Raw genomic sequence first — 23,934 nt, 5'->3', positions numbered from 1 at the left:
CTGGTGATAGTAACTGCATAAAAATGTTTTAGGAGGGATATATTTGGAAATGATAGGTTTATGATCCCAAAACATGCCAGTCAAACGGGGAGGAGAGTGTTTAGTTAAATATGGAGTGATGAGTAAATCTCTGGGCAGATCTTATGATGATGTAGAGGGAGATGGTTAAAAGTTTCATTGGGACATGATGTGAAAAGTATGTAGCTGTAATGCCTGGGGGTATGTTGGTATGAGTGAAGCGGAGTATGATGGTTGGTAGTCCTACTCCACATCTTTCCATCACAGACCTCTTCTGAAATGCAACAAACCACCTCACCTACTGCTCACTTCCTATAACTTAGTGCAGTGAAGTAGTATGTATCTTTTTCATAAATACTATCGCCTATTTGTATTTAGAAAAAAACAATCTCTTACTTAAAAGCATTAATGTACAACCACTGTTAATTTTAAATGTGAAGCTATGCTTCTAATATACACTTGCTTGCAAAACGTAAGGACGAATGTAGCTTTCACATGATATGTCACTGTCAAGTAACATAACGTGATGAAACTAGGACCATCTGCAAAAAGAACAACTACAGTATAGTATGGAGGGCAACTGAAAGAAGTACATAATGAGACCAACAGAAATGACACTTTTCTTCAAAGACAATAATTGCACGAAGTCACCATGATTTATTGTGATCCACTAGACATTACAAAAGGTGGGACATTGTTCTTAATAGGGTGTGTGATCACCATGGACAGTAATGCATAGTCTACAAGGTGCTCACATGCTGGCCACAAGGTTGGTAAGGAGTTCTTGTGGTAGGGTGTACCATTCCTCTACCAGCATGACTGACAACTGCTGGATGGTTGTTTGTGCATATGGATGTGGTGCTATATGTTTTCCCATCGCCTCCCACATGTGCTCAATGGGATTTAAGTCAGGGGACAGGGCAAGCCAATTCATCTGCCAGATATCCTCTCATTCCAAGAGCTGCTTCGTTTGTACTGTTTGATGGGGTTGTGCATGAATATGTCGCAACACTGTTGACCAATGTAGTTTGTTCAAAGATTTATAGGTCATTATGCCCATGCAGTGTTATGCCTCCACACTGTGAATGCATGGACCACCAAAACGATCATGTTCGATAATTTTCCTGGGTGCATTAAATATTCTCAACTCTCACCTAATGAGTGTACATCTACGAGCACTACTCAGACTTTATCTGTTCTCACCTGAAAAGAGCATGTGACCCCACTCCTCAGTGGTCCATTCTGCAATCTGTATGCCCTTGGTACCATCTCAAATGGTGCCATTGATGTGCAGGTGTCAGTGGAACATAACATACTGGTTGTCAGACAGAGAGACTATCCCTATACAGTTGTACTGTGCGGGTTGTGTGATTGTATTCATTGCAGTCTTGTTAAATGTGGTTACAATTGCACCCAAACTTCGATGTAGGTCCCTTGTTACCTGATGCATAATATAGCAGTCATCTGCTGTTGCAGTTGACTGTGGTCGAGCTCAACCTGTGCTTCAGGCAGCAATGACTGTGGTTCCGCCTGCTCCCAATGCACCTGAAACAATGGTGTGAGCAACATCAAACTCCTGGGCTACACTGGCCACACTTCGTCCTTCTTCCAGTGTCCTGATGATTCATCCCTCTGTGAAGTTATGCAAATGATGACTCTGGGCAACGTTATAATGAAGAAAACCACCACAGTACACCGTAGCTGCTCTTTAGTTGACACAGATTGTTTTTTCCGCCCCTTCAACTATGCTGATCTCATACTGGTGTGCTGTTTAAAATTCCGTGCACGACTGGGAGACCTCTGGAAACATGCTCCCACACTTTTATTCATTTCCACTGAGTAGTTAATAAGTTATCTCATCTATAATTTTTGCAGAGAAGTTTATTTTGCAAATGGTGGTGGCCGAAGATCGAAAATGTACTGCTGTTAGCCCACAGTCACTATGATAAAGCATGTGAATGACTGAGGAATGACTACTGTATGGGGTGATGGATATCCTGTCGGTGTGATTGTAAAGTGGCATATAGGTTGATCTATAGTGTTAGCTCGATGGTGGGGCACTGTGCACTAATGTGTGCACCATTGATTGTAGGATGCCTACTGTAGACTGGACTTCAGGTTCGCTTATTATTCCATACTCTTCTGTTGTACACCAACTATATACATGTATGCTTCAGACTGCAAAGAGCAGGTGTTGAGTGACAAAATGTAATGCTTTTGGACAAGTCTTTAAGTCCTATTTGTGTTGTACATGCCGTGGTCATTGCAATCTAGTAATGTATATTTTTGAATGGCGTACCTGAGAAAAGCCAAGTGTGTATACGACATGCAGTCTCCATTTCTACATACTGATGACAGTTTGAAGAATAGCTTCTATATCGAGAATGGAGGTTCTGCCCTCCCATCTGGTAACGTCGTATACACAGTTCAATAGGAAAACATCTTCTTGACAAGAGGTGTACAGGCCTCATTTGAAGAACAATTGTTACCAGTGTTTTCATTACCTGCATGTCTCCTGATGCATCATATAACATGTAAGGGATGTCTGTAGTCAGTAACCTCTTTGTCACGGTCCACCGTTAATGCCTTGTGGGCTTGTAAATAAATTGTACTGAGAGAGACCCACTAAGAAACATATTCAAGCTTTGATACCATATTGCTGCTTTTGAAGATTCTAAATGAAGTATTCTGTGTACGGTGTGAAATCCTCATATACTATGATATATACAACGTGACTTTTTGATGCATGTGGAAATGTTTCATGCAGATAAATGCAGAAAATTTGCAGACGAAAATTCCTCTTCCTTTTTACCACGTTTTATTAGGTAGCTTTCTCGACTCTCTCTATGATACATATTTTGCAATTTATTTTAAATTAACTCCCCGATGAGCCAGAGACTTGAAATTTTAAACATAGTTCAGAATTGGTTGACAATGCAATATGAACTTGCTTTATGTCGGTATTTTCGATAGGGGTGGGGGTGAAGGTGAGAACGGTTGGTAACACCGAATATCTCGGCTGCCCTGCAGGACCAGCTTGTTGTGCACGCACTATCAGAATATGTTCCAGGTGGTATGTGAGCGGATGGGTATGACTGAGGGGGGAAGAGGAGATGTATATTGCTCTCTTGTCTGTCTGTTTTGCACAAATTTTGCGATTGGTTTTAAGCTAACTTCGCAATGAGCTAGAGGCTTGAAACGTTACACATAGCTCAGTACTGGGTAACAATGCAATGCTGACTGCTACGAGGCCTACAGTAGCCACAAGCACAGCCTCACACCTGAAGCCGTGTGCCTGCCGGTGCTCGTAGCAGACTCTCACGACTAACGCCGAGTACCTGGTCTGGCCTGGTGGTGAGACATCCATCACTATGCATGCGGCAGTCAATGTGTTAACTCGCTTTCTTGTCTGGTATGTGGCGGAAGGTACTTTGTTTACCCTGTTGTTTCTGGATGTGCTAGATACTTGAAGCTTTCAACATAGTTCAGAACTGGATGATAAATGCAGTATCAACTCACTTCTTGTCGGTGTGTGGCAGACGGTACTTTGCGTACCGCTGCTGTTTCCCCCTTTCCCTATTCCAGTTGTGAATGGTTCGCAGGAAGAAAGATTGCTGGTAAGCCTCCTTGTGAGCTCAGATATCTCTAACACTGTCTTTTTGCGAGATACACTACACCTGTAGTATACCACATGTCTCTGTTATAATCTCATCAAAATATTTGAAATTTCATACATGCTAGACTAAAAAGCAGAAAAAATTTAATTAAAAATGAATTTTTAATATACCGCAATTTTAAATCGGACCAGAAAGTATCAAGTAATTTCTCCTAGACGCAAACAGATTCCTAACCCCATACAGACAGTCCTGAAAGTTCCTGTTCGTGAATTTTTAATGGCTATGAAAATATTTGTAAGGTTTAAAACGAAAGACGTGGACTGCAAGTAGTACATACTTACTGACTGATGTATGGATAGTTCATCTTCTTACTGTTAATTGCTGCATGTGTCCCACATTTATCGTTTTAAATCTTACAAGTATTTTCATAGCTTTTAAAATTCACAATTACAAATTTTCCAGACTATCTGTATGGGATTAGGAATCTGTAGGGGGTTAGGAGAAATTGTTTTATCCTTTTTAGTCCAAATTAAAATCGTGGATATTAAAAACTCATTTTTATTTAAGAAAGTATTTATTTTGTAGCCACGTGTTTAGTCAGTATCTAATGTCAAAGTTTTTTTTTATGGGAAATATTTTCAGAAACCATCTGTCGCCAGGACTTGCCGTCGCACGCGGATGTTGGAAAAAGTAGCAATGCAGGAGAGTGGTGTGGTGGGAATGTGCAGCAAACAACTTGTCACATTTACTCGATGACGTTCCTCAAGTATTCTACCGGCCAGGTGTTTCCAAAGTTGTTATCCTCTTTCCCTTGGTTGACTACTGAAACTTTTTCTGCATTTTGTGATCAAAATGCTTCGTTTAGACGAAGTAGTTTCACAAAATCTTTGCATATGGATTACTTTTATGTTCTTCTGACTAGTCGTTTTTGAGTTAAAGAAAAGTAGCGATATCTTCATAAATATTTGTTTACGTGAAAAATGGTACATGACTTTTCGATCCCTTTCAGGATTACCTTTACATCATTTGATTTTCCATAGACATCGAAAAGTCACCCTGTTTGAATTGGTTGGGACAAAGGTGAGGAATGAAACGTGCTGTTGTCTTTTCAGAGGAGACATTTCAGTAGTGTCTTAAGTGATGTAGGGTAACCAAGGCAAACTGTAGTCTTTGTCATTGGACTAGAACTGGGATTTCTCTCCTCGGTGTCTCAATCGCTGCACCACCAATACAGGGTGAGTCAAAAAGGACCCTACAACTTTGGAAATATATAGAAATTTCTATCTCATTCCAAAGTTGTAAAAATCCTTTTTGACTCACCCTGTATCCCATTGGCTCTGCAAAGCTCCATTCTCTCGTCGTCATAAAACACAAACATAACATAACACTGTACGCACAGCCATTACAGTCACATACACGCAACATGTGTACTTAAGACCTAACTCTCGTACACCGCGTGGAAAGGGGCCATTGTGTACCAAGGAAGAAAATCGTTTTCGATTAGGCGGCTGAAGAACCGCCTGATGATTCTCAGCCGACCACGCCGCACGACTCTCGTTCATGAAGCTCGTGTGCAGTTCTCATGTAAGTGGAAACTGTAAGGACAGTTGATTTTTCGAGTCACTAACTTACCTCTTTCATCAGTTAATGCCGTAGCGAAACCCAGTCTCCTTGTAAAATAAAGAATGGAATTGAAGGGGAAAAAACTGTAGAAGAGGACATTGCCGTGTCTATTTTTGAGATGGATGATGAACTGAGGCATCTTGAATATCATATTTCTACAGAATCTGGGTCCTGGCGTTTTTACATTCATCTTTCTCTGTACGTCGCTGTTGTGGCTTCCTAAATGACAGTGGATATTACGATAACATTGTTTTTTCGTGGATATTACGACGACCCAATGCTGTCATCTTGGATTGTATCTACGTCTAACGCTATTTAACTTTTCTATGAGCAACATATTGCCTTTCAGAACAAATCTACCGTAAGTAGACCAGAATATTTATTGATGTCTTCTTTAAGGGCTGAATTGATTTCAGAAAAGTGTTATTCTCATTTTTTTACATATTTATGTATTTTATTAAGCGATATGATAGCCTGAGGGCATCACTACTAATTACCTTCACATACACCTGAGACTTACTAGCACGCTATTTTCTTCCATGTATCAGATTCTCACAACATAACTTCTGTTTGCTTCTTCTGTTAATGATTCACAACCGAAAATGAGACAGAACGAGGTGATTCTTCAGTTGTGTGAAAAGAAATTAGCTTCGATGCGAAGACGTAGAGCAGTGAAATGTACCACCAGAAATGGCTCCTCCCCATTCCACAATAACAGTTAATAATAGTGTGTCTGGCAAAGGAGGTGTAGAAAAAACAGCTACTAAATTGCAAACATTTCAACAACTTTATTAACTGAAAAAATTATCGTGTACTTACATATATGCACAGGGCAAGCACTTCAAATACTGATACAGTTTTTACTAACTAAAAAGAATGGAATAACTTGAGTGTATCTTACGTTTTAACAATTAATGATATGGTGCCGCGAACAAGTAACAAGTAAAACGTAAGATAACCAAGTTACGTATTCTTCGCAACGGCGCGTCTGCAGGAACCCAAAAAGTGAAAAATTATGTATGTTATTAACAGAATTAGTACATGACATGAACAAATTTCGTGTACATCTGGAAACTGGATGACCGTTGCGTGATCTTCAAGTGTGCTTCACGGTAACTTTTCATATTTAGGACGTTGGTGCATCACATTTAGCTATAAAATCAATCATTAACAACAAACAGAAAATAACACGTAGTATTTATGATATGTACAACCGTGAATATTGTCTTATGCACGTACCATTCTAGCTTTGTTTACATTAATGAGAGTTTAATTTCTCTTCCATTACTGGTACTAAATGAACGGTGTTAACATATTTAAATTCACATAAATACTAAAGCTCAATAAATACAGTTAAAAATATGGTACTGGTGTCATAAGTCGCGGATTTTCGCACCAGCCTTTTATGTACAGTGCTCCAGAGTCATTAAAATGGTACAGTAGTAGTGTTTCGAATGCGCAGTGTCTTACGCTCTCGAGATGTGGTCACCGAGAAATAGTCACAAGCTGTTCTGAAAAGCTGGTGCGATGTTTTTGTCACGACATGAAACTTTGTTTCGTAGTTGACAATGAAGAACGTGTGCTGTATGCAACTCGGGGGACGTGAGTATCTGGCGCTGACAGTGGGAGGCTCTGGGAGTGGGGGAAACAGAAGCCTGCGCCGGGTGGGCGCCGCTGCTGTCTGCGCCAAATGACACGTCTGGGTCAGACGTCGAGACAGGAAGGAAGGATCGTGTTCTGCAAACGAGTGAGAGAGGGTGGTGGGAGCGGTGATGGCAGGTGAATCTTTGGACGTCGGTCACAGCCGGCGGCAAGCGGCGGGCCTAGCGGGAGTGTGAGAGGGGGGTGGGGGAGGGAGGCGATGCGGGGATGAAGGGTCGGGCGAGGGACGACGTTCATGTCGAGAGGGTGAATCGCGGAATATTTTTTCGCTCAGATTCCAGTGACGGGAAACCTCCACAAAGCGGGTGCTTTCTGGTCGCTGGAAAACAGGAACTTGTATGTCGCATCCTCTCAGAGAATGAATGGGGGCGAGGGAACAACTCGTTTTCGGTAAGGTGCCTAAAAAAATTCACATCACCTGGATAGATATCCGAGTATCAGGCAAGAGGAAGGGTTGAAGGCAGTTTCACTATCAAAACATTAATTAGATCCCCACCAGTTCGAAAAAAGTGCCTCAATCGGGACGAAGGATGTGTGGTCTATTGGGTTTCTCTTCAGTTGTGGAACTGATTGTGGACAGAGCACCGACTTTCCCTCAAAAAGCACTTTGTAAAGATGTTTCTCTGTGCTGTAATGGTCGGTTGGAACCAAATGGAGACACTTCCAAAGTGGAACGCACTACTACGTCAGTAGATGCAGTGAGCTATGTTTCGCTGGGCATTTTGATAAATGCTGACCAAGCGGCCACTTCGGTTTACAGCTTTTAGTATAACAAAGTTTGTGCCTCTCAATTACAGTAGTATCATTTTACTTCAGACTAAAGTGAAGTCTAATGATAAGGTCATTAGCGAAAATGTCCACGTTATTACGGTAGACTACAGTGAGCATCATATGACATGGCGCTATCGTACCTATGCCCGATTCGCTGTATAGCTAGCTGAAAGGACGATGTCTGAGAAGTACAAGCTGGACGTCTCCTTAGGTTCATCTTCCGCTGGATTCTGTCACTGCTAGATTCACAATGGAAGCACATTTGCTGGTGGGGGTGTCTTAGGAGCTTTCTGTCAGGCCGTATTTGTTACTTTTTATAACTGTTCTTTTTCCGAGAAATCCAGTGTGGAGGAACTTTTTTGGACGCCTTACAGCGATGCAGGATTAGGCAAGGAGCGAGCTCGCTGTGGCGACCGCCTTTGCGCGCTGTTGATGGCCGGAGGCGAGGCGAGGCGAGGCGTGGGCTGCTCAGTGCAGCTCGATGGGCGGCAGGAAGTCGCCGCAGCGCGGGAACCCGGCGGGCACCGGCGGCAGGTCGGCGTGCGTGCCCACGTGCACGATCAGGTTCATGCCGATGACGATGTGGAACAGGAAGTGGCAGTGGAACAGCCAGTAGCCTGCAACACACCGAGCGCCACGCCTCTGTCAGCAACAGTGCACGTTCAGTGAGGTGGGTCACCCCACGGTTTCCTAACCACCATTAGTGCCCCCAGGAACGAGTGCCTTGCTTTACAGTTAGTGATCTAACTACCAGTCAACCTTAGTCGCCAAAACCCAATAACTCTGCCGTAGCTGCTGTGAGTCATCCGTCCCACGGACTCTGCTCCGTTCGTCCACCTACAATCTATCCTCATAATTTAAGTCTATAGGCTTTCATGGCCGTTGTCGCTGAAGTTAAAATCTTCCGGGTTGTTAGGCCACGTCATATTTCTTCAATGGACACCACAAGATCCTGAAGAAGATCCCAGCAGAGGCGTCGAAACGTCGATCATTTGAAGAAATATGATGCTACCTAACAACACAGAAGATTTTAACTTCACTATCTACACAATCTTTTAACAAAACAGTAACTGTGTTGTGGTGTGCGTACTGCAAGACCTTCGGTACACACACCATCAGATTATTTGACTTGTCGCTCTAAAGAATTAGGCGAGCGTCAGCAATATGTCTCGTGGTCTTATCGTGGCATGTTTATCTTCTGCCGTTAGGTCAGACGATAGAAATGCCACTTGCACGCTTAGAGTAGCAGATTGATGGTGACCAACTTTAAACAGAACTTGATTAGTTTTCACACACATTTATTAAAATAATAAAAATCATATATATTACGTAACTTGATTCTGGATGCTGTTTACAAATGACAATCTGAATTTCCTTTGGTCTTGGTACGTTAATCTTATTTTCACATATCTCTGATACTTGACAAAGTGTCTATACATTTTTCTTCATGGCTATGTACAGGAATATGATAATCTTATTAGGCGCAGACTGAAACTTGACTATAGACTAATGCAGACTGATGCACACTGACTAATCGGAGTTCTGTACACTCGTTATAATACCTCGAGCGTTCATGTATCATTGCGCGAGTGTGATCTGCGAGGAGAAAAGGTTCTACGTTAGCAGCAATCTCATTGGCTGCGTTACATATTAATATGCGGATCGGTGGAAGCACAATTTGGTCCGTCTCTAAGGCAGCGCCATCTCGTAGTGCGGAGACGGACGAGCGCTGCACCTGCGCTGTTGTGCTTAGCAGGGCGCGCTCTAGTGGGAAAGTCGTGTACGCGCTGATTACGCGGAACTATGTACACAACATGTCTACTTCTAGCTTGACCAGCATGTACATTATGTGATTAAAAGTATCCGGACACCCCCAAAAACATACGTTTTTCACATTAGGTGCATTGTGCTGTCACCTATTGCCAGGTGCTCCATATCAGCGACCTCAGTAGTCATTAGACATCGTGAGAGAGCAGAATGGGGCGCTCCACGGAACCCACTGACTTCAAAAGTGGTTCAGGTGATTGGTTGTCACTTGTGTCATACGTCTGTACGCGAGATTTCCACACTACTAAACATCCCTAGGTCCACTGCTTCCGACGTGATAGTGAAGTGGAAACGTGAAGGGACACGTACAGCACAAAAGCGTACAGGCCAACCCCGTCTGTTGACTGACAGAGACCGCGGACAGTTGAAAATGGTCGTAATGTGTAATACGCAGATATCTATCCAGACCATCGCACAGGAATTCCAAACTGCATCAGGATCCACTGCAAGTACTATGACAGTTAGGCGGGAGGTGAGAAAACTTGGATTTCATGATCAAGTGGCTTCTCATAACCCACACATCACGCCGGTAAATGCCAAACGACGCCTCGCTTAGTGTAAGGAGCGTAAACATCGGACGATTGAACAGTGGAAAAATGTTGTGTGGAGTGACGAATGACGACACACAATGTGGCGATCTGATGGCTGGGTGTGGATATGGCGAATGCCCAGTGAACGTCATCTGCCAGTGTGTGTACTGCCAACAGTAAAATTCGGAGGCGGTGGTGTTATGGTGTGGTCATGTTTTTCATGGAAGGGTCTTGCACCCCTTGTTGTTTTGCGTGGCACTATCACAGCACAGGCCTACATTGATGTTTTGAGCACCTCCTTGCTCCCCACTGTTGAAGAGCAGTTCGGGGATGGCGACTGCATCTTTCAACACAATCGGGCACCTGTTCATAATGCACGGCCTGTGGTGTAGTGGTTACACGACAATAACATTACTGTAATGGAGTGGCCTACACAAAATCCTGATCTGAATCCTACAGAACACTTTTGGGATGTTTTGAAACACCGACTTTGTGCCAGGCCTCACCGGCCGACATCGATACCTCTCCTCAGTGCAGCATTCCATGAAGAAAGGGCTCCCACTCCACATGTAATCTTGCAGCACCTGACTGATCGTATGCCTGCGAGACTGAGAGCTGTCATCAAGTTGAAGGGTGGGCCAACACCATATTGAATTCCAACATTACCTATGGAGGGCGCCATGAACTTGTAAGTCATTTTCAGCCAGGTGTCCGGATGCTTTTGATCACATAGTGTATGTTCTGATATCTTTCCATAAAAAAATAAACTATATTCCTGCTGGCCTCATTTCTGTATTATGACACTTATTCACTAAAATAGCCAACTATAGTATGGTAAAAGTACCAGAAGTTAATCGGCAAAGGGGCAAGCTGGCCTTAGAACTACACTCCTGGAAATTGAAATAAGAACACCGTGAATTCATTGTCCCAGGAAGGGGAAACTTTATTGACACATTCCTGGGGTCAGATACATCACATGATCACACTGACAGAACCACAGGCACACAGACACAGGCAACAGAGCATGCACAATGTCAGCACTAGTACAGTGTATATCCACCTTTTGCAGCAATGCAGGCTGCTATTCTCCCATGGAGACGATCGTAGAGATGCTAGATGTAGTCCTGTGGAACGGCTTGCCATGCCATTTCCACCTGGCGCCTCAGTTGGACCAGCGTTCGTGCTGGACGTGCAGACCGCGTGAGACGACGCTTCATCCAGTCCCAAACATGCTCAATGGGGGACAGATCCGGAGATCTTGCTGGCCAGGGTAGTTGACTTACACCTTCCTAGAGCACGTTGGGTGGCACGGGATACATGCGGACGTGCATTGTCCTGTTGGAACAGCAAGTTCCCTTGCCGGTCTAGGAATGGTAGAACGATGGGTTCGATGACGGTTTGGATGTACCGTGCACTATTCAGTGTCCCCTCGACGATCACCAGTGGTGTACGGCCAGTGTAGGAGATCGCTCCCCACACCGTGATGCCGGGTGTTGGCCCTGTGTGCCTCGGTCGTATGCAGTCCTGATTGTGGCGCTCACCTACACGGCGCCAAACACGCATACGACCATCATTGGCACCAAGGCAGAAGCGACTCTCATCGCTGAAGACGACACGTCTCCATTCGTCCCTCCATTCACGCCTGTCGCGACACCACTGGAGGCGGGCTGCACGATGTTGGGGCGTGAGCGGAAGACGGCCTAACGGTGTGCGGGACCGTAGCCCAGCTTCATGGAGACGGTTGCGAATGGTCCTCGCCGGTACCCCAGGAGCAACAGTGTCCCTAATTTGATGGGAAGTGGCGGTGCGGTCCCCTACGGCACTGCGTAGGATCCTACGGTCTTGGCGTGCATCCGTGCGTCGCTGCGGTCCGGTCCCAGGTCGACGGGCACGTGCACCTTCCGCCGACCACTGGCGACAACATCGATGTACTGTGGAGACCTCACGCCCCACGTGTTGAGCAATTCGGCGGTACGTCCACCCGGCCTCCCGCATGCCCACTATACGCCCTCGCTCAAAGTCCGTCAACTGCACATACGGTTCACGTCCACGCTGTCGCGGCATGCTACCAGTGTTAAAGACTGCGATGGAGCTCCGTATACCACGGCAAACTGGCTGACACTGACGGCGGCGGTGCACAAATGCTGCGCAGCTAGCGCCATTCGACGGCCAACACCGCGGTTCCTGGTGTGTCCGCTGTGCCGTGCGTGTGATCATTGCTTGTACAGCCCTCTCGCAGTGTCTGGAGCAAGTATGGTGGGTCTGACACACCGGTGTCAATGTGTTCTTTTTTCCATTTCCAGGAGTGTAGTTATAGAACAATAAATCAGTTTCAAGTGGTGAATGAAAGTTTAAGACAGAGCAGCGAGTTTGGAATGCTGCCTTCTCTAGGATTATTATATTTTAAGAAAGTTTTTTATTCAGTTTCAACAAATCTGGACAGTAGACCTTGAGAAATAAGGCATTGGTTCAACCTATATTATTGTACTGACAAATGTACGTCATTGCGGTAGTGCGAAATTCAGAATTTAAAGAACAATCAGGTGGAGAGGTTTCTTATCAATTTATTCTCAGCAAACTTAGAGGAACTGTTGAGATCGTTCAACTGAAAACAAAAAACGAAGGAGCAGTACATACATGCTACTGGAACCTTCATCACCGATTTCACAAGTGGTACTTTTTATGTTTTATGTTTTGATACGTGCCACTTGTTTGTAATAGTAAGATTGTTTGTTTGAGGTGGAGCGGAAATCAAGTTACCTTTGAATGGCACTGAACTTTTATCCATTTTAGTACACATACGCAAAAAGAAGATTTCTTATGCCACTTCGCCATCATGAAGATCCAGAGCGACGTACGTAGCCGACGGCACTGTACTGTTCTGCATTTGGTGCAGATAGACTTCAGCAATGACTGGCAGAACTTAACAAGCTTTAAATTATGCCAGAAACTCGATTACAATAAAACTAAAACAGCGCAAAATCACTACATCGAAAGGAAACTAGTACAAATCTGCGCTAAAACCATAGAACTAGTCGATAATATAAGACACGGTGGATGGGGAAGAAAATAAATACACAGAGGGTCAGAGCTGACCTGGAGTTCTTTGGTATACTAAATAGGCTTTTCAAAACTAAGCTTGTGATGTGCCTGGAAGGCAACGTTAATAGTCAGTGTGTATTACTATTTCTGACTTACGGCAGCGACAGTTCAGGACTCTTAATGGGCAAACTATTCAGTAACTGAAGGTTTGTCAGCGAATGATGGAGTGGTACATGCTAAGAATTACTGTTAGTTACGTGGTAGGTGGTGGTAAGTTCCTATGGGACCAAACTGCTGATGTCATCGGTCCCTAGGCTTACACACTACTTAATCTAACTGAAACTAACTCACGCTAAGGACAACGCACACACCCATGCCCGAGGGAGGACTCGAACCTTCGACGGGGGAGCCGCGCGAACCGTGGCAAGGTGCCTGAGACCGCACGGCTACCCCGCGCGGCTGAGATACATGATAGCAAACAAATGAACCAGGGGACAGAGTGAAGCGCAAGAAGGTATTATGACTGTGATAAAATTGAAATTGAGGTCGGTGGGGATGTAAGGAGGTGTTACTGACGGGCGGACTAGGAAAGTTCTTCGCTGGATTCCAAGTGAGAATAAAAGAACGAAAACCATGACCTAATGGAAGGTGGGCAGACGACGTTAGAAAACGTGGAGAAGCAATTCAAATGCTGGGTAAAATGTAGAAGAGGTCTTTATCCAACAACTAACGGTGATCTACACCTTTTTCCAGGTTTAGCAAAGTCCACCCTTTCCATATCACTTTTCCTTCCTTCCTACTCCCATCCTTCCAACAGCTGGGTGTGAGATCCTATTACCACCCACCCCATCCTGTTACTTTTCCAAACATGCTCTAACATAAAATTCACATGAGCATTCGCCTTCTGGGCGTGTCATACATAATGCACGCAGCACCATCAGAATCTACAAAAGTGTCAATCTTTTTCTATCCTTACTCTTCACAACTACGGTGCAGGCCCTTCTCATAAAAATGATCTAGTGTCGTCTCCTACAAAAAAAGGGCAACGTAAATCAACAATTTTTCTTACTTAGACGTCAGCGAAGTCAGCTTTCACTCCAAGAAAGTGTCATATGTGTCTTAATTCTTAAAGCTCTGGTAGTTCATTCAGTATCTATTGTTTTTGCATGTTTTAAATCCTTTCAGTAAAGAACAAATTAAATGTTATTACAGAATCGCTGGCAGCATAATTTTTATTGGTGTGGTACTATAAGAATGAAACATAAACAAATAATATGAAGATAAATAATCAAGAATAGCTTCATTTATATTACAGGTACATAAATCATTTACAGGTAGCTTTCTAACATGTTTCACCACTTGACTTGCTCCTTATTTCTAAGGCATTTTCAAGAAAGTGTAGTTTTAATCTAGACCGGCTGCGCGTAGTTAGAAATAACCTGTAGTTAAAATATCGAAGAATACAAGTATTGACATCACCGGGAATCGAAGAAACTAACTTCGCATCTATCGCCACTGCCATTTAGTGACCTCGCCCAGATGCTGTTACCTACCAATCTGTAATCTTCCTGTCAAAGTAAACACGAATATCAGTTTAACATACCTCTCACGTTATTCAGATTTATGCCGGTAAGCCTTAATGAGTACCCTCACAGCTTATCTCGCAACCTGCTGAATACAGAGCGCAGGGAGAGTAAGAAAGTTCTCACGGTCTGCACTGTATGATCCCGTGGGTATCGCCGACACGGAAGTATCGGTAAACCAGTTATCGATCTGATCTGCACCTCAACTGGGCTCTCGCTGCCATTTCGTTCACTAAGACACGATTTTCAGTTATATTGTTTACTTAACTTTGTAGCGATGCTTCACGCCTTCCACATGGTTTGCAATGTTTTGAAATGCAGCTTGCTGACTCCCTTTCTAAATACACTCACAAAACTTCCACCACCTCTCGCGTCTCAGTAATCGATCTCTGACAAACGCCGTTCCAGAAATATGGTACAAAGTGTGTAGTATATTTGCACCAAACGTGTAAATCGCAGTGGCATCGCTTGAATGTACGATGCACAAGTGAATACTTGGGTGTATTACACGTTTGGATCAGACAGTCCTTGAAAAGTGGATAGGCAGAGGAGGTCGTGCTTCGTAGCCAGCACATTCGCTTGATCCCACTCCAGTTTATTCATTCTGTTGAGACGGAAGAGGATCTCCTGCCAAGAATTCTCTCTTTCTGCGACATTGTTCGGACGTCACTGGGAATGTTAGAATGGGTACAACACAACTTTGTGTGACGATGCCATGCCTGCATTGACACTGGGAGACGCCATTTTGAACAACTGTGTTGTAAATTTAGCAGCTTGTGAAACTTGTGCATGTAAATGGGATTCATTATTATATTACTGTACCATAGACTTGGGACTTTCTGTTTTTCTGACTTCACATTGCGTGCGCCATCAACGGGTGAAATTGTCTGAGGGTACTGAACAGTATTCAGCAGGAATCCCGTATGTAGTGGTCAGGATTCCGATGTTGGGGCCCTTAGTTTGAACGGTGCGCAAGTCTAAGACGGAACTTTTGACTTGGTCGTTTGCTGACTACGATACCTCAAATGGTTGCATTTACCCTTCTCCAACATTCCTGAAGGTTTGTACACATCACGGAAATACCACGTAAATCCATAATGCACAACCCACCTTACGCTATGCGCTAAAGAGTAGCCTACTTTTAGGTACACTATCATTACCTATTGAAATTTCAATGGGATCTGACGAATTTATGCGGCCGCATTCCCGCGAATTATTTGTTGTCGTTACTGTTGTGACCTTCAGCCTGAAGACTGATAGAGGCGGCTCTCCACGCTGATCTATGCTGAGCAAACGTTTTGATTTGTGCGTAACCACTACAACCTACATCCATTTGAAACCACTTACTGCAGTCAAACCGTAGTCTTCCTCTACAGTTTCTACCTTCCACACATCCCTCCATTCCCAAATTTACTATCCCGTTGTAGGGAAGCAGCCTACTCACGCTGTATAAAATTCATATCAGCCTTCCCATTGTGTGCCAGCCAGTCCGCTGTAACTAGCTCTGACGTCATGAATGTTGCGCAATACTTTAAAAATCAAGTAAATAACCTGAAACGGTTCTAGCATGTCTGGAGTAATACTAAATTAATATGTGTTGAATATCAGTTCGATAACTTTAACCATTTTCGAAATTTGGACGTTTTTCTGTAAAAATCATTGGCGCAACAGAAAAGAGCTAGAGACTTAAAAAAATTTATATTTAGATTCCTTTTTCATAATAATTTAATAGAAACAGTACTTTGGACCTCACAAATTAAGATTTTAGTGGAAATTCATAATTTTCTGGTTTTTGTCTTAAAAATTAAGGAAGCAAGATAGATTAAGTAGGCTAATAAATAAGGCTAAGATGTTGATATTTAAGTAGAATGTAGATCCGCTATAATCATAAAGATGTGAGAAGTTTCAATTGAATAACTATATTAACTATAGCGATAGTGTATCTCCAAAGGGCAAGTTCAGAGCTTGTCTACTGCGTGTAGTGTAATTAAATTAATTCTCTCGGCCAAAATATTTTACTTAGCCACGTCAGATTTTTATTATGATTACTTACCTGTGTGCTGATTGCACATTTAAATTGAGAGCTTCATCGGCCATCAGCAAAGGAAGCGATGATTTATTCAATAACTTAAAGTGGTGCATTACTAGCCCAGCGGCTAGTCGGGAGAGCCGATTTGATCAGGCGTTCCCTTAGCCGTCCGCACCGCGGCTTTATATATAAGAACGCTGCGCGAGGAAAAAAGGCCCCAGTTCTCTCCAGACGCAGATTAGCACACCATCTGTGCCGGGAGTCGCGTCGCGTCGGTATCATTGCTATAAACAGCCTCGGATGCCGTATTAAGTTACTCGGGATACGTGTAACCATGAAATTATTTTCGGGTGAAGTGTTAATTCTGGGATGACTTTAATGATCTATCTTCAGTTTGCGTATGTCGTATTTTCACGTGCCGTCGCGGGACAGACATTCTACCATTATTTAGCGTGGCGTTTGATGAACATTATCATCAAATTATGGCGAGCATTCATTTAAACCTTTAATTTGGACAGTTATAGTTGCATCAGCGCATTAGACTCTGAACTGCTCTGTTAGTCACATTGTGTGGATTTTTTTTTTCTTTTTTTCTTCATCTGTGACTTTCAGAATATAACGAAGTTTTTTTTTTCACGATCGTTTTTGATTATGAATCCCAGACAATCTCCTAATTCCTCAGAGCTATAAGCTGTAGCTATAAGTGTATTTCTCAGATGAAGTGGGCACTAGGAATTCTAATTACAGGCTTCATGTTTTGCTAATCACTTTCTGGTTGCCAAAATTGTAGTTAGAGAGCCAGTGTTGAGAACGGCAAAACAACAGCATAAATAATAGGAATATTTATATAAACCAATTAATTCCACCCGCCGCCCCATATATGGTTAATCGGCCGGGAAATGCATTCCATTCTACATTACAATTCTACATCATTTATAAAACAAAATAATTCCTCCCCGCTGCCCCACACCGTGATGCCTCGGGACGGGTCGTATCAACGTATCCCTTAAGTCAAGTTGTGCTATAAATTTCTTTTCTTTTTAATTCTTCAGAATTCTTTGGTAGCACTGTATTTCAAAAGCATCTGTATCGTTATTATCCGAACTGTTTATCATCCACGTTTCAGTTCTGTACAAGGCTAGACACTGTAGATATACACCTTCAGAAAAAATTTCCTAACACATTAGTTTATATTCGATGTTGACAAATTCATCTTTTTCAGAAACACTCTTCTTGCTGTAGCCAGTCTACATTTTATATTTTATCTGCTTCAGCAATCGTCAGTTATTTTGCTGCCCAAACAAAAACACTCTTCTACTATTTGTAGTGTAGCATTTCCTAATCTAATTTCCTCAGCGTCGCCTGATTTAATCCGACTTCATGCTATTACCATTTATATGCTCCTGTTGATGTTACTCTTATAAACTCTTGTCCTTACAATTGCTTTCCTGCACGACTCAACACTTGCCGTCTCTGACAAAATTACAATGTCTTCAGAAAACCTCAAAGTTTTAATTTCTTTTCCTTTAACCTCAGTTCCCTCTCCAATTATCGCCTTAGTTTCCTTTACTTCTTACTCAGTGTGGAGATTGAATATCGTCTCACTCCCTTCTCAACCATTCGTTCCCTATCGTACATTCGGCATTTACAACTGTAGTTTTGCTGCTGTAGACACCGAGAAATAATGCTTGTATGGTTCTTATGTTCTTTGTTTGAGTCATCGGTCTTCTGACCGGTTTCATGTGGTTCGTCACGAATGTCTCTCCTGTGCCAACATTTTCATCTCAGAATAGCACTTGCAACCTATGCCCTCAATTATTTGCTGTATTTATTCCAGTCTCTGTTTTCCTCTACACTTTTTACCCTCTACAGATCCCTCTAGTACCAAGGAAGTTATTCCTTGATGCCTTAACTGATGTCCTAACATCCTGCTCCTCCTCCTTGTCAGTGTTTTCCGTATGTTCGTTTCCTTGCCGATTCAGTGGACAATCTCCTTATTCTTTACCATATCAGTCCACCTAATTATCAACATTCTTCTGTTCCGATTTTCCCACAGTCCACCTCTCACTATCGTACAATGCTGTGCTCCAAACGTATATTCTCAGAAATTTCTTCGTCAAATTACACCTTCGTTTGCTACTAGCAGATTTCTTTTGGTGAGGAATGCCTTTTTCGCTAGCGCTAGTCTGGTTCGTCCTTGTTGCTCTGGCCGTCATGAGCTATTTTGCTGCTTACGTAGCATAGTTCCTTAACGTCATCTACATTGTGATCACCAATTCTGATATTAAGTTTCTAATTTCTGCAACTTCTTATAACTTTGGTCTTTGTTCGATTTATTCTCTAAAGCTTAAGGTTTGTATATCCTTGTATGTTTTGTAAATGCTCCCGGATGAGCAGCGGCAGTGTACCGCTCCAAGCCCACGATCGACCTGACTGGCGAAGGAGTGACATAACATTTGGAGGCGACACCTTATATTGATACTTTCGCTGAGTGTACCGCAGAATATGAAAAAAAAGTCAAAGAAAAGCAGGTGAAAGAAAAAACAGAACATAGGCGACAAAAGCAGACTGGCGTCTGGCTCACTCACCGGGGTTGTCGGCGCGGAACCTGAAGACGACGTATCCGTTGTTGGGCACTGCGATGGTGTCCTTAGCGGGTGGGTGGTTGAACTGACGGTGCAGCAGACCGCGCCTGTCCAAGTCTAGCGCGTGCTTCAGGTTGATCTTCTTGACGTTGCGGTCCGGCGAGCGGCCCATACCGATCACGTTGAAGGCGTACCCGTGCAGGTGGAACGGGTGGCTGAGGTTGGGCTGCTGGACTGTAACAGAGGCAGGGAGGCGCCGGCTGTGGCCTTCAGTCTCGCCCACACACCTTGCAAACACTGTGTCCTCTGCGCCATACACTAGACTGACATTTACATCCTAACTGACCGATGGCCATTTACAGACTATGAACGAATCATTATGGATAACTTCTGGACAGTTCATCTCTTGTGTGATGGTTTGAGAATATTGCAATAGAAGTTCTGAGAACATTGCAATACAAGTTAGAAAAACATAAGTGCAGCATTAATTCTCTTACCTTTTTTTTTAACTCAGCAGTCTTCGATGTACTCCCAAACTTTATTTTACATTGTGGTACTATATGTCTACATAACAAGATTATTCAGCTGCCCCTATTTAGAGGTTTTATGCAACCCGCAGTGCCTTCGAAAACCAGGTGCGAGATTTTCATATTCTCTTGCTCACTGCGCACGAGGTATTTGTCCTGCAGAAAAAATGATCAGGACCTTTCTGTAGCAAATTTAATGTAGTTAAATTTTGTACTGGGATACGTTTTCACTGGAGGCCACGGTTTTCGACTCATTAAAGAAAAACGTGTTTGAGGGTCACTTTTGTGCGTTTTTCTTGAGTAATTCGAAAACTATGGCCTCTAGAGAAAATGTATCACAGAACAAAATTTAACGACATTAAACTCCTGTTCACTTTTTTCTGTAGGGCTTTGGCGTATAGCGACTGAGACAATATGAAGATCTTGTGTGTGTTATTTGAAGGTGTTGCAGGTTGCATAAAACCCATAGGAAGGGGTTGCTGAAACACCCTGTATGTAGCATGAAATATCGCCATTTCAAAAACTTCCCTTGAAATTTCAGGCCATGGTGCAGCTCAGAGTAGATATATTTTTTGTTACCCCTTCCTCCCTAATACGCTTTATTCCTCTTATGAACCTGTTCTAGAAATACACAGTGGAATCGCTTGTTTTGTTTTAGTTTTGGCAATATTTTACCGCTATACCAACTTTTTATTCATAATTATTATTGTGATTCAACTCTTTTGTCTCGCTTGCGTATTTTTGAACATCATTCTGTGTTATGCAGGGCGCAGATTAATTTAATAGTTGCGCTGCTGACTTTCAGCTCTAAGGAAAATGTTGTCAGTAAAATTTACTATTTTCCTTACGTATTTAATCTTGTGTTGCTTATTGATTCTTCTAGATAGATCTTAAACGGAAGGGATGATAAACTATTTGTTGGAGTTTATAGGCGAATTTTTTTCTGGTGGTCCAGCAGGTATCTGCAATTTCGCCTCTGCAGACGGAAGAATCCAAAACTAATATTATTCATCGTGGTTTTTCATTCGACGTTCAACGTCGGCGGAAAACGTCTTTTCGTTTCTCTTTCAAACACTTTTTTTTAAGTACAATTTTTTGTTCGACTTAGTTAGAATGTTGACACATTAGTCTAGTGCGATATTCTCTTTAACGATATGTGTTGACAACACAACACGAATAATAAGTAGCATTCCATCAGTGACAGGGTTGCGGTAATGCATTGCGGTAGCAGACACCGCGACTCGAGAGCATGCTCGTGACCGACAGTAAGCCACAGCTGTAATTTAGCCTGCTACAGTTATCGTGCTCAAGATGTTTCCGCAGATCGCCGCGCTGTCTGCTACCACCACACAGCAGTAACACAAGGGCTGCTTGGAAAGTAAGAGCCTATCGCTCGCTATATGGAAACCACGACGAATATGAAAAACGTTTAGCTATACCTACCAGCTACTTTTCTGCATAGTCGCCCATCCTACTTAGACATTTGTCGTAAAGTTTTACGAACTTTCCAACACCCCCGTCTTAGAAAGCAGCACCTGTGCTTTCTGTCAGTTGTCTACGCTAGTCTGCTTCTTGTGGTCTCTAGCAAAACGTTGTTTTCACAGGCAGCGATTCATGTGAACAGCTATGAAACTCAGGGGTAGCCAGTTAGGGGCTGTATTCTGGGTGATCAATCACTTCCCACCGAAAACGCTGCAGGAGTATCTTCTTTGTCTCTGGAGAGTGTGGCCGAGAACTGTCACGAAGAAGGAAACGCAGGGCAGTTATGTTATGTGGTCTGCATGACATCAGGCGAAAGCTCTCATCAGGCCATCATACGAGGCGCATTCGGAAAGTAATGTCCGATTAGACACGAAATGGGTACCACTGGGAAAATCCGACGGAAGTTTGCACGGATGTGTTGGGTAGTGTCTTTAGTGTGCCCGTCGATCTCTTTACGTCGGTCTTTTCAGTTCAGAGTGGAAAGTGATCACGTAGAAATGCCTGAAACAACAGTGTCTCCGCCAAGTATGTCGATCTGGCGAGAGGTTTCACCTGAAGCTATGCAGCCCACATAACATAAATGTTATGCCTTTTCTCTTCAAGACAATTTGCAGTCGCATTCTGCAGGGGCAATGAAGACGCTCCTGCAGCGTTTGCGATGGGAAGTGTTTCATCACCCACAATACAGCTCTTAATTGGCTCCCTCCGTTGTTCATCTCTGCTCACATGGATCGCTGGCTACAAAGACAACATTTTGGCACAGACAACGAAAGGCAGACCAGCGTAGACATTGGCGGAAAGCACAGGCGGCTGCTTTACGTGACGAGCGTCCTGGAAAGTTTGTACAACGCCACGGCAAATGTCTAAGTCGGAGCGACGACTACTTTGAGATGTAGCTGGAAGGTGTGGCTAACTGTTGCGAATAAAAAAAATTTTCATTTTCACTGTGGTTTTCATTTCGCAACCTTCGTAACTGGCACTCCGTCTTCAGGCCACGAGTGGCCTACCGGTACCATCCGACCGCCGTGTCATCCTCGGTGGAGGATGCGGATAGTAGGGGCGTGGGGTCAGCACACCGCTCTCCCGGTCGTTATGATGGTATGCTTGACCGAAGCCGCTACTATTCGGTCGAGTAGCTCCTCAATTGGCATCCCGAGGCTGAGTGCACCCCGAAAAAATGGCAACAGTGCATGGCGGCCTGTATGGTTACCCATCCAAGTGCCAGCCACGCCCGACAGCGCTTAACTTCGGTGATCTCACGGAACCAGTGTAACCACTGCGGCAAGGTTCGTAACTGGCAGGAAACTATATTTTGTAGGCATCTTTACATGCTCGCTGTGCGCTTAGAACTGAAAAGAGCGACGTGTGAGATCGACAGGCATACTTTAGTCACTGCCCAACACACCTATGGAAATAATCTTCATCGGGTTTTCGCTGTGGTTTCTGTCTCGCGGCCGATCGGACCTTAATTTTCGAACTGTGCGCGTACTAATCGCTGCTAGAATACTGATTATTCTTCGTGTTTTGGTGTCACTGTGTGTACATAAAGCAGTACGCTATACCAATTTGGGACAGGCCTATGGAATAAGAACCCAAAAATTACACTGTTAAAAAAACTGTAATGAGAAACAAATGCATGAAAAGCTCGATGTGCGATAGTAGTTTGCACTGCATCCATCTATACATTGCAAAGACGAAGCAGGAAGTACCTACCAGAGTAGCAGACCTGTATGAGGCAAATTTAATGATATAATTCTTTTACAGATACGACAAAACGCGATGACCATGGTGTTTTGTGCTGTTCTTGCCCTATGTGAATAGCGTGCCGCCTGGAAGCTTTACACCACATTCGATGACTTAACAGAAAGAAGCGATAGGTGAGGTTTACGTTACTCTCGACGGAAAACGAAGTAAACGTTTGGGCGACGTGTCAGTGAACTGACTGCAATAACAGCACAAAAAACCTGTATTTATCGTATTGCCAGTCTATAAAAACTGTCAGATGAAGCTGACTGTGAGTCGTTAAGAGTAAGGCCATACTTCTCAATCACTGAACTAATAACGTGTGTATCATGTATTCAATAAAGGTACTCAAGACTTCACAACAGTGATGGATATGAATTGTGAGGAGTGTCATAGCTTAGGTGATGTCCCCGCTCCCTCTTCTGATCTGACTGTATAGACACCGGTTGCTCGCCTGTTGACGTGAGCCCCGACACCCCTCGTCGCGCGCCGCCACTCACCTTCGTCGACGAGCACCACCTCGACGATGGCGTTGAGCGGGACGTCCACCTTGTGCGTGCACATGCAGTTGGCGCCGCAGTCAGCCGGCCTGTTGTCGCCGTTGCAGAACTGCTCGGGCGGGATGTCGTCGATCTGCGACAGCGGCGGCGACGGCGGGAACTGGAACGAGATCTCGTCCACCAGGCTGATCACGTGGTCGCCGTTGGGTGCCACTGCGGAAGAAATCGACTGTCAGCCTCTCTCGCAGCTTACTGCAGTCGATGGAAAGTCCGAAGCGGGGCAGTAAAACGAACATCCGTGAATTACAAACTGTACTAGACTCATCGCAAAATGGGTGAAGACTTATGAGAATCTATTGTCTGTGGGTCCCAGCTCATGTAGGATGCATTCTGGA

The 23,934-nt window shown here is 43.7% G+C and overlaps 1 protein-coding gene across 1 annotated transcript in view; it reads right to left on the bottom strand.

Annotated features, from left to right (window-relative positions):
* Positions 1 to 6,022: 6,022 nt before the first annotated feature.
* The window catches only part of LOC124787932 (L-ascorbate oxidase), a 200,455-nt gene continuing 182,543 nt past the window's right edge, over positions 6,023 to 23,934 (bottom strand). The window contains exons 9-11 of the mRNA XM_047254922.1: positions 23,540 to 23,752; positions 19,291 to 19,521; positions 6,023 to 8,308 (exon numbers count right to left, since the gene is read on the bottom strand). Of these exons, the coding sequence (XP_047110878.1) occupies positions 8,160 to 8,308; positions 19,291 to 19,521; positions 23,540 to 23,752 (593 nt within the window). The 3' untranslated portion in view covers positions 6,023 to 8,159. The remainder of the gene's footprint in view (positions 8,309 to 19,290; positions 19,522 to 23,539; positions 23,753 to 23,934) is intronic.

The sequence above is a fragment of the Schistocerca piceifrons genome, chromosome 3 (assembly GCF_021461385.2).
Source record: "Schistocerca piceifrons isolate TAMUIC-IGC-003096 chromosome 3, iqSchPice1.1, whole genome shotgun sequence".
Classification (NCBI taxonomy): domain Eukaryota; kingdom Metazoa; phylum Arthropoda; class Insecta; order Orthoptera; family Acrididae; genus Schistocerca; species Schistocerca piceifrons.
This window is presented reverse-complemented; position numbering and strand designations above follow the sequence as displayed.